This window comes from Passer domesticus, chromosome 7 (genome assembly GCF_036417665.1).
Source record: "Passer domesticus isolate bPasDom1 chromosome 7, bPasDom1.hap1, whole genome shotgun sequence".
NCBI lineage: Eukaryota > Metazoa > Chordata > Aves > Passeriformes > Passeridae > Passer > Passer domesticus.
The window spans coordinates 36,204,191-36,215,843 of NC_087480.1; the positions used below are offsets into that span (position 1 = coordinate 36,204,191).

An 11,653-nucleotide genomic window follows, 5' to 3' on the forward strand; every position below is an offset into this window, starting at 1 on the left:
GGGAAGGGCCTGGGTGTGCCCAAACCCACCCCACTTTGGGGACAGATGCCATACTGGGCATCACCCATGAGCTACAGCTCCAGAGCTTTCCCAGGAAGCCAAACCAGGTTCATGCAGACTCTGTCAGCCCCACAGGCACTTTTGTGCTGTCTCTAGTCCATGCCTTCAGATGCTGCTGTTCCATCCCAGCCTGGACAAGGGAAACAAGAGCACAGAGGGCTGGGATGACAAAAGCTCTGATCTCTGTTACACGATTTCCAAGAGCTGTGTGATTGAGATGAGGGGAAATGAGGCAGCTGTGGATGGTTTTGCTTCATGGCTAATTTATCATCACACAAGCAGACATCAAAATTGGGATGCTTGCCAAGTGCTTTTCCCATCTGTGGGATATTATTGCATGCTGGTGAATAAAGGGTAAGGGGTGGAGATAGAAGGGTCAGTCCTGTCTTAGAGATCTATATGCTGACACAGGAAATCATGAATGTCATAAATTCCTATTCTAAATGTCTTTTCTTCCTTACTAACCAGGTACTGGAGCTGGTATGAAGGGTTTTCTCTCAAGGCATGAGGTACTTGGTCCTGCTGATATACTACAGTATTCATCTGGGAACCACAGTGGGACAAGAAACCAAAACCACCTTGATGTTCCTCCCCAGAACGATCATGTTTGGGTTTTTTTCCATTTATGGACTTCCTAGGACATTTTGAGACACTGGTAGCACCAGTAAACTGTCTGCCATCAACATTAACTCCACAGACTTTGCTGCTGGTGGTGGTGGTATGGTTGTCTAATTTTTATGATAGGAAAACAAATTCTTTTAAATAAAAACAAAAAGGAATAATAAAATTTATTGAGCCACAAGCTGAAGCTGGAAGATTGTCTTGTTGCATAAGAGAACAGATTTACTTGTGAAGGGAGCTTACAGGAGCACACGGGGCTGTCCTCAGTTGCACATCTCCAGTTACTTTCATCTGGACTCTTCTTCATCCCCACTGGAAAAAGAAAGTCTCAAAGCCTTACCTGGACATGCAAGCAATCCACTTTGAAATCCCATCATGACACAGTTCTGTTGTTCCTTTGACTTATTAATTATTTTTTAGATGCATTATATGTTGAGAAATGTCACCGAGGCTGGCACCACTGGAGACTGAAGTCCTCTAGGTCATCAAGAAGAGAAGGACACCGACCCTTTCCTCCTCTCCTTAGACCCCTTCCTTGCCCCAAAGGGGCAGTTCCAAAAGAGAGGATCAAGTTGTCCTCCTGTCCATGTGGGCCACCTGCCACCAGCAACGTGCTGAGATGAGGGAGCCTGCAGTTCCTGGGACCTGGACTGGCCTTGCCAAGACAGCTGGGATAAAGATCTGCCTCCCACTGACCTCCCCTCTCTCAGCTAGAGGAGGAAGCTTCTAGATCCAGTTACCAAAGCCCTGCACCACTCAATCGCCTGTGTGGTCTGGTTGTGTTTGCCCCTCTCTGCACACCATGGAAGCCAAGCATCTTGAATGTTGTACCAAGAGAGGGGATGGAGTTGGTTTGTACCGTGTTTCAGAGCCATGATATAAGTAGCCTTATTTTTAATGGTCATGCATACACTTAATTGTACATATGGAGGGGGAATAAACCATGAAGCTGAGAGTTGTTGTTGCTTTCTTGGCAAGGTAGCAGAGCAGATAAGAAGGTGCAGACAGTCTTCACAAGCAGCAGCCAGGTTAAACTGTCAGGATTGCTGCCAGAACTCATTAAGCTCCAAAGTGCATTTGGTGGGCGTAGCATCTTTTCCCTGCCGTGGGTGTCAAAGGTGCAATGCAGACAGTGATACCTGTGGGAGGTGTTTTGGTGTGCAAACAGAATCCTTTTCCATTCACTCACTGCAGAATGTGTCTCCTTCATGCTACAGGGGCTGGGATTGATGCAGGGACCTTGCACAGGTCTCTTGTCCTCCACATGTTAAAAACCTGACTCTGACTTCCCAGGAGGATTGTGTAATCTTCTCACACCCTTTGGGCACTGGGCAGGGAAGAAGAGCAAGGATGCTCTTGAGGATATGAGTAAAGAAGCAGGGATGAAGCCTGGTGGCAGAACTGGGCACAGGTTCAGTGCTGGTTCAGTGCTGGTGCATGTTTCTAGGGGGTCATCTGTGCTCCTTCAGAGGTAGAAGGATGTGGGACAGAGCACCAGGAGCTTCTGGAGACTCTAGTCCAGTGGGGAGAAAAGTGATGCTGAGCTCCAAGGGAGAGGTGGATGTGGGGCTCTCAAGTGCTGCATGCTGGGTTTCTTCCATGATTTCTGGTGTGTCATTGGGGGGAGAGTGAGGAGAGAAGGAAAGGAGAGAGAAGAGAGCACAGCAGCTTGTGTCCTACCTGCAGGTCTCCCTTGTGTAAGTAACCTGAGTCACTGTGGCAGAAGAAAACAAAATTGGCTCCTTCTGCCTGATGGCAGCTGTCTGCCACATGCCACTGAGCACTAGTTTGATTTCCATTTTGCTGCATTTTAAGAGAATTTGGTGTGGAGTGACTGTGCTGAGCATCCTTCCCAGGCAGCCCTCTCCAAAGGCAGGCTGATGTGATGATCCAGTACCATTGCTCTTCCTGCTTCCCCTGGTTTCAGGTGTGGGTTTCTCCCAGCCTCTGGCTTGTTTATCAGTGCCTTCTAATTTATTTTGCAACCTGTCCTGGCTGCTGTTGTACCCCAGCCTGGTGCCATGCAGTCACTGTTGGCAGGTGACCTCATTCCTTCTCTCCCCCCACTTGAAGATCCTCTGTTTTTTAAATTGAAATTGCTCTGACAAAGCCAAGATCTTTAAAACAGAAGAAAAAAAAAAAGCAGCTGTTTTGAATGCTGTAAGGTTACTCCTTGAATTAAACAGGGAAAGATGTTTAACATCGGATGCCTTTATTTTTTCAGTTTTCATTCTGTTTCAATCAAGATAAAATGCAAATTTAGTGTCTGGCCCTAATTAGAAACACAGCAGCTCATAAACACAAGTTGATGGCAATTTTTTGCCCTCGTCTCTTTGTCACAAGAGGTAATGCTCCTTATTTTAATCCCCTTAATTTTCTTTCCTTCAGGTAACTCTCCACAGTTGACAAATTAAGTCTCATATAATTACTGTAATTTTGTTTGGGTTTTTTTTTTAACAGCATGTGGTCAATATTTTTTTTAATTATTCACCAACTCAACAAATGGTTCCTGTCAGGTTTTCAGCCTTTTTAGAGTTGGGGGAGTGATTGACTTTGGGAGGGATGTGCAGAAGTCTTTGGTCCAACCCCCTGTGCAGAGCAGAGCTTACTCAAAGTTGGATGAGGTTGCTTCAGGGCCTGGAGATGTTCAGAACTCAACCAAGCAAGAAGAGAAGATTCCAAGTCCCTCTGGAAAACCTGTTCCAGCACTTAACCACTCTCCTTGTGGAAGGTAATTGCAGATGGGGGGCACTTGGAGTCTTTATTCTCACTTTGTTCTTTTGAGAAAACCAGCTTACAAAGCCCTTGACTGGAAGCTGCCCCAGAATGGTTTTGCCTCCAGCTCTCCTGTCCTTGCTAGAGGTGTTAGGTGAGTCAGATTTTTTGAGAAAGGGAATTTAAAACCTTTCTTGGCCAGCCAGCATCTTCAATTAACTTTAAAGCATTTAACAGAAGAGTAGGAGGAACATGCCTCAGTGCTTAAAAAATTCAGTGCTGGAGGGAATTGAAAATGATGGTCAGTGGGAAATCTACATTAATATCAATATGTCAGGGCTCTCCTGCAGTGAGTGTGGCCAGCTGCTAATGCCAGTGTTCAACGCCAGTGTGGGCGCCCTGTTTGTTTAGGGTAATTTTGTTTAACTATGGAAGGTCAGAATGACATCAGCAGATAATTGGGAAGGCAAATTAACTCCTTTCTAGTTGAAAAGTCCTCTTTCCTTTCTCGCTGCTTTTCTGGGGGCCAGAAATACCCAGCAAGGACCAGGGGTGAGCAGAGTGTTCACTCTGGTTTTGCCTTGGAGAGCTCCTGTTGTGTGTCAGCAGCTCCCGGTGCCCTGGCAGGCAGCCCGAGGGGCTGATGGCATCCTGCCTCCTGCCAGCCTTCACCTCTGCCTGCAAAGCTTTCCTGGAGGCCAGCCTCATGGATGTTCCTCTCCTGATCTCAGAGAGGGGTTTTCCTTGCTCTCAGCAGTGTGGAGACCACGTCCTGCACTTGTTAATGGCATGCCTGCAGAGATCAGGGAGTGTCACCTGCCTGAAATGCTGGGGATCCGAGGGGTTTGGCTAGTGGGAAGATGAGCTTGAGACCATGGCATCCACAAGTTAGAGCAGCATCAGTGGCACAAAGACCAGAGCCCACATCTATCTCCACATCTAGCACTAGTCCCCCCAGCCTTCTGGTAACCACCACCACATGGTTTGCTTTAATTCTGCTTTCAGAGCAAACTGCAAATTCTTGAAGTGATGATCATCTCGTCTCTGTTCAGTTACAAGGCTGTATTTGGGTATGTTAAGTGTTTAAATTCTTCTTAATTTAAAAAATGGTTAGTTGGGTTAAAGCAAGATTAATTCTCTGCTCTATGTGTTAACCAGCCATTTGAATTAAGTAGGTCTTGCCAAAAAACAGTTTCAAATCTCTCTGTCTTGGCTTTCACATGTAAATCTGGCTCTGGGTGATGGCTGGCCATTGCTACTCAGCAGAGGCAAGACAAGAATTTGCACTCCAACATCGAGCAGCAGGGAAAATTTCCTAGGAGGGGAAAGAAAGGGCTGGTTTTTTGACATCTCTTAGAAATAAATTGTGAGAAAGAAAACCAGCATGAACTTTCCTGAGCAGTGTGCAGGGGAGGGGAGAAGGTGGTTCCACCTTTCCTAGACCACAGCATCTTGCAGGGCTCCCTGCATCATGAACATTCCAGGTGAAGGAGGGCTCCACAGCCTCTCATCTGCCTGGAACACAGTCTGCACTGTGCCTGCTACCATCAGTGGGCTGTGGTGGAAAATAGCTCATCAGGGAGTGAGGGGACAAAGCCAATCTCATCTGATAGCTGCTCGCCTGAAACCTCTGATCCATGCACAGAGAGACAGGTTTTATTCATCTCTCAGTTCTGCCTTCTCCAGTGTCTCCCAAATCTGTTCAGGGAGTTGTATTTCCTCAATGCTCTTGTTTGACTCCCCAGATTTGGGGGTGGAGACTTGCATGAACAGCAGAGGAGTGTGAGTGCCATGAGCATTTCTAACACCATCATCCTCCCTGAAATCCTTCCAGTGCCTGCAGCCATCTGAGAACTGGGGAGCACACTGTCTCAGACAATAATTTGGGAAGATAATTTGAGAAATAATTTTGGAGGTAAAGGCTGTCCTTGGGAGGCCTGAGTAATAGCACGTGACAGCTGAAACTGAGCCAGCAGCACGAACACAACATGAGCCCCAAACCCACAAGCACTGATGTGCCCTTGCAGCCCCAGGAGCCTTTAATCCATGAATTAGAAGTGTTTGTTTCAAGATTAACTCATCATAACCCCTGTCAACAGTGAGGCCACCCACCAGGGGAGCCACGAGCACAGAGCTGGGCTCAAGGGCTGAGCCACGGAGGTGTGAGGGCAGTGGGACCTGTGTGTCCCCTTCTCCAGGCCCCTGAGGACAGGGACCATGAGGATGAGCAGCTCATGCTGCAGCCATGATCCCAGCAGCTGTCTCTCCACTGTGAGATGGGCAGGGCTGGGTAGGGAAAATGCTCAGCAGCTCTGATTTTTTCCTTAGGGGCCTTATTTCAACAACAAGTTTGTCTTGATTACAGCGCTTAATCTGACTTGTCAAAATCTCCATAAAACCATTTAGAGGGAAAATACACTCCTTTTATCCCCTTGGAGCTGAGCAGGAGCTGCTCTGTCCCATTAGCATGTCCTGGGTCAGAGGCAGTGCTGGGGTGCTGCCTCCAGGGATGAGGCACCCCAGCATGGTGCCAGGGCTCAGCTACCCATAAACCACTGAGACTCATTTTGTTCACTGCTTAATAGTTGTGAAAACAATTACCAAGAGCCAGTGGCTCTTTCCTGGTCCTGTGGTGACCAAAAAAAAACATCCTGAAGCTGGCATTGATCTGCAGAGAGCAAAGCAGCCCGTGCCTGGATGGGGCAGGGAGTGCTGGGGTGAAGTGCAGGGGGTCTGACCTTGGAGGCCAGCAGAGCATCACGCTCCAGCTGGCTCCAGACGGGCACCCAGGGCCCTGGAATGGGCCAAAGCCCAGCAGACCGTGATGGCACAGCCCCAGGGAGGGCTCAGCCCTGGGAGGGACATGGGACAGCCCTCCCTGAAGCTGTGGGGGTGGCAGGGGGCATCCCCTGGGCCCCAGCTCTGCACTGAGGAGGAGGAGAGCTGCTTTCCCAGCTCTTGAAATGGGATGAGAAATGATGGGTTTGTGTTGCCAGAGAAGGGCAGTGGAGCCAGGAAGCACCACGTCTGTTTTGTGAGATCTTAAGAAGCAGCTTCTGTCTGGTGTCAGTGGAGAAGACATCCCTGCATGCCCCAGAGAGGAGAGCAGAGGACAGATTACAACCTGTCCCCACCCCCTGCTTTTCTCCTGTTCAGTTTTTTTTTTTTTTCCCTGTAGGAGATTAATGGGAACTCTTTGTCTTCTAACATGACTGTACCTTATGAATTCCCTGTCTCATCCTCATCCTTTAAATTATCCACATAATAAAATATGTATTCAGTGATTCCAGGTCATAATTTGATCTGCTTAGGGAAGAAAAGGAATGATAGAGAAGGGTTGCCAGCATGCTCAGCTCTCCTCCATTTATCTTTATTTATCTTCTTTTTTCCTAACAACTTGTGTGCAGCCAAGTGATGGAAATCCCAGTACCTGTGTGCTGGTTCCTTGCAGGACAAGCATCCCCCTCATGCCCCCCAGCTGGGCAGGACCCACTGAGCTGCTCTGGCTGCCCACCCCCATCTGCTGGCAAAGGAGATGTTTGGGGTGCTGACCCATCCCTGTAACTCCTGCCTTGCCCTCACTGCTTCTGGGATCAGTTTTTACTGTAAAGTGGGCAAAACCTTGCCTCCATGCCACCCCCACATCTGTTTTGGTTCCTGCAGGAAAGGGGGTGAACCTGGAGAGGCACATGGAGCACTGGGATGTGCCCAAATTGCTGGCAAAGGCACAATGGCATGACCTTATCCCAAGGCAGAGACATGGGGTTAAGGTTCCTCCCTTTGTGCACAGCTCTGGAGCTGCCAGAGTTTCATTTTAATACCAGATTTAAGGCCTGAACACGCGTTTAAATTATTTCACTACATCCCTGTGACATCTAAAAAGCCTTGTGCATGGCAATAGCAGCGCTAAAGGGCATTTTTGCACTTTAAAAAACCCCAGGAATCTGTAATGTCCTGATGTTGCTGAGGTGTGCTGCAATTCCCACCAGAGCTGGGAAGCTGCCTGTGCCCCACAGGCCTGGAGGAAGAGGAGGAGGAGGAGGAGGGAGCCCAGCACCGTGCAGCCACCGAGGCACATCTCCAGTCCAGTGTGTCCCAGGCATGCAGCACCCCCGGGGCTCTCCTGTGGAGGAGGTAGGAGACAATTTGGGGTGGGAGGGGACTTGTCCTCCTCTGCACAGGGGCAGGGAGGCTGTCCCTGCTGGGCTGCACTGAAGCAGTGATTGTGCCCAGAGCACGTGGTGGTGCTTGTTTGCAGCAAGAAATCAGGATTTCAAATCCTTGCATTTAGCCAGGGCAAACATCTCCTGTGTATCCATTTCCCCCTCGGGTTTTTTCCAAGCTGTTTTTCTGCCTGGGGGCCTGCAGAGCCTCTTCTGATGGGGTGCAAAGCCACGGGGTTCAGTGGTGTGGGTGGGGGGGTGTCAGCACTGCTTCTTGGGAGGCAGGAATTTGGGTGAAAGCTTCCAAAAGAAGGCTTCAAGGAACTTCAGCACCCCTTTTGAGCCCACAGAGGCTGTTTGCCTCTTGTCTGTGCTTTTAAGGGTGATAGGGATGGTCTGCACGTCTGGCACTGCTGATGCTGAGAAAGCAAAGCTCGTCACAGGGATGATGCTTTAATGATGATGAAGTGTTATTGTGACCCCAGACAGGCAAAGAGGGACAAAAGCCAGACTGGAGCTGCCTGCCCAGGGGCTCCAGGCATTTCTGAACATCTAAGGCCTTGCTGCTGCACCTTCTGCTGTGGGCAGTGGGACACAGAGGGAGGAGAACAGTGAAGACAATGTCCCAAAGCACCCAGAGTTTTAGAAAGCTGGGAACTGTTGTGCTTTGGCAGGGTAAATGTGTCTGGGCTTAGATAAACCCTCTTTTTGGCTTGGTCCTGAGAGCAGGGGAAGATTTTCAGCTTGCTTTGCACAGAAGAACTCAGATTACCAAAGGCAGGAGAAACTCTATCCATGTCTGCTCTCAGTCCCTGCCCAAATCCCTGCTCCTGCTGCAGCCTGTGTCCATCCTGCTGAGCCAGGAAAGCCACTGGGTGCTTCCCCAGTCCTCAGCATGTTTTGGGGCTGGGGGTGACAGAGCCCCCTGCCATCAGGGGCAACCTGCTGCCCCAAGCCCTGCCAGCCTGGCCACGGCTGGCACTGGCTCTGGGCTCCAAGAGGGACGCCCAGAAGAGCGAGCCCCCGCAGGGTGACACCTCTGTGCCCTCTCTCCATGTGGCTGAGCCATCTCACACTTAATGGAGAGGTATTTGGGGATGTATCTGAGCACAGGCTGGCAAAAAAGCAATTGTTAAATGCAGGAGACACCGCTGATGCTGGGGAGGAGCAGAGATTGCTGCCAGCAGCAGCCTGAAACCCAGGGATGGGGCAGGGCTTTGCCCCCACTCAGCCCAGCAGTAATACCAACCTCAGTGATGCCCCAGGTGTCTGTCTTCTCCTGGGCATGCTCAGGGAGGGGCTGGAGACAGAGAAAGGTGGACAAGACCAACACTTCATGCCAAGAGCTGCCACATCCTTGTGCCCCTCAAGGATCAATGTGTTCTCCGTGCTCTCAGCATCAGAGCTGTGCCTGTCCTTAACGTGCAAGATCGAAGAATCCATTTGGTTTCCTGTGTGCTCCTGGTGATCCCTAAGCACAGGTCTATTGGATGTTTTCTGAAAAGCCTCCTCTCCTAATGGGTGTTATATATACAGGCACGCTGGCTTCACACACCTGCTGCAGCAGCTGGGCTTCACATCAGTGCTGTTCCATAATATTGATATTTATCCACATGTAAAACATTAGAAACTGCTCGGTCATTACAAGACAAACTTCCCCTGGCTTCACAGCAAAGGTGTTTGCTTCTCCCAGCAAGGTGAAAGATGGACACAGCCTCAGGGGCAGCACAGGTTGTAGCTGCCAGCACATCACCCACCTGAGCTTCCTTGCATTTCCCACCATGGGAGCATCTCAAGGTGTTTCTTCTCTCCTTTGGAACCACAAACTGCACTGAAGGAGTTCTTTGCAGTGGACTGGGGAGTGGCTTTCCCAGCCCACCCCCAGGGGGATTGAAGCCCTGGTGGTATGGACTAACAGCACCTGAGCTGCCTTGCCATAAAGCTCCCATCTGTTTTGTGGGACAGTTTTTTGGCTCTGTTGCCATTCTCCACACCCTTGCCAGCGCTCACATTCTATGACAGCAGATAATCTGGAGGCTTTGATTGAAGGGTTTATTGCTCTCATGATTACAGTCAAACCTTTTTTAATATCTCTTTGGTTTACAGTGTCCTGCTCTCTCTGATTACACACACACACAGCCCCTGTGTATTCTGCAAGCTCCTGCTGCCAGCCCCCCATGGCCCCTTATTCTGAGCATCCTGCCAGGGCCCTGAGCGCCCCATTTGTGGCTTCAAGTATCTCCCCAGAACCCTGAGGGTCCACCCCAGGTCTCCAACTTCCACCCTAGAAACTCAAGAATCCACACAGAGCCCAAAGAACTTCCCCCCAATAATCCCCCAGGGTGCTGAACATCCACTGAAAGTCCCCAGATATCTCCCCCTCAACATGGCCCCAGTAACCCCCCAAGGTGCTGAACATCCACCCGAGGTCCCCAGATATCTCCCCCAGCCTCTCCAGAGCCTTGAGCATCCTGTCCATGGGTTCCAAGGGGCTGCAGTGGCTGGGATGCTCCCCAGCCCAGAACGAGCCCTCTCCGGGACGATGCAGCCTCGCTGGGTCCCTGTGAGGGGAAGGCGGTGCCTGTCCTTGTCTGTAATTGAAATAGATGGAATCAGGACGGATCAACATCTAATTCCCCGCCTGGCTGAGTGGAGACATATGTTTAATTTTCCGGCAATCCAGGCTGGGAGCCCCGGCTGGTTCCTGGGCGCGCACGGGAGCTGCTCCCCTGGCTGCAGCATCCCCCAGAGCAGGAAGAAAAGCCATCTCCCCAACTTCTTCTGCAGAATTCCCACTGCCACGCGCCTCCAGGGAAGTAGCAAGGATGCTCAAAGCCCAGGGAAGTGGGTGGGCATTGGCTGCAGATCTGTTTCCACACAAGGTTTGGTTTTTTTTGAGGGAGGTACTGAGAGAGGAGCAGCAGGATGAGAGGGATGGGACAGCAGTGCCTCACTGCTGGGCATCCCCCCAAGACTCCACAGGGAAGAGATCTTGGGGCTTTCAGGCCAGTCCAGAAGGTCTCACTCACTGCACAGTGCTTTTCCTGACTCTGAAGTGATGGAAACCCCTGGGGTATCCCCGAGGCTCAACCCCCACTGGGATCAGCAAGGCAGGCTTGTGAAACATGAGACTGCCTGTGCTGTGTGGGTGATTATGGCCCTGAGGCCCAAAATGAGCATGAGCAAAACAGAGAAAAAAGGGATTTGAAATGATCTCCCAAATAATTTTTCTAAACTAAGGTCTCTTGTTCTTCCCAGCAAGGCTCCCAGGGACCCCTTCAGACCATCCATGCCTCCTGCAAACCACATGCTCTTCCCTCCAGAGACCATCCCTTGGAAAACTTCTTGTGTTGGCTTCAAAACAAGCTTATTTCCCATTTTGGGGTGTACTTTGCTCTGAGGGACATTTAAGAGCAAGGGATTTTGTCTATCCCTCCTCAGCATCATTAAGGTTTCACTAAGGCTCCTCAAAGAGGAGTGACAGCTGTGGGCTCTGCTTGACCCTGCTTGTCCCTTGCAAAAAGGGAAATAGGAATAACCTTCACAGGAATTGGAGCACATGGGTTTTACAGCCAGGCACCCTGCTTCGAGGGACTTGAGTAACTCCTTTGTGCATGGTCATACTCAAAAAACGAGTTTTGGGGACATTGCCCTTGACTTTGACTTGCAGGCTCATTGTTGTGGCTGGAAGGTGAAGGAGGGCAGTGACTCCTCCAGCTGGAGAAAGCCACGAGGGCCCGATCAGCTGTTCCAGTCTTGCTTGTCTATGGCTTCTTGGGTTTTTTACCATCAGTGTGGTCCAAGGAAGGTGATTTTTGTCATGCTGGTACATCTGTAAAGGCAAAGCTGAAATACCTCATTTCCAACTCAGGCTTTTGCATGATAGTGATGCCTTAGGGTTTAGCTTTTGTATTTTTCAGATTCTGTGATGCTTTAGTGTGTAGTTCTGAGCTTTATATATTAAGGGATGGTGAGCTCTCTTCAGAGAGTAGGGAAACAAAACAATTCCTTCTCTAGCTGGGGACCAAGGACAAATGATCCAAATCTCAGGCCCAAGAGCACAAACAACGTGGACTGAAGAGAGAAAAACAAGA

At 49.9% G+C, this 11,653-nt stretch overlaps 1 protein-coding gene across 7 annotated transcripts in view; it reads left to right on the plus strand.

Annotated features, from left to right (window-relative positions):
• The window catches only part of COP1 (COP1 E3 ubiquitin ligase), a 122,203-nt gene extending 120,569 nt beyond the window's left edge, over window positions 1–1,634 (plus strand). For all 7 annotated transcript variants that reach the window (XM_064427719.1, XM_064427720.1, XM_064427726.1 and 4 more), the window contains exon 20: window positions 529–1,634. In XM_064427719.1, the coding sequence (XP_064283789.1) occupies window positions 529–546 (18 nt within the window). In that variant the 3' untranslated portion in view covers window positions 547–1,634. The remainder of the gene's footprint in view (window positions 1–528) is intronic.
• Window positions 1,635–11,653: the final 10,019 nt, after the last annotated feature.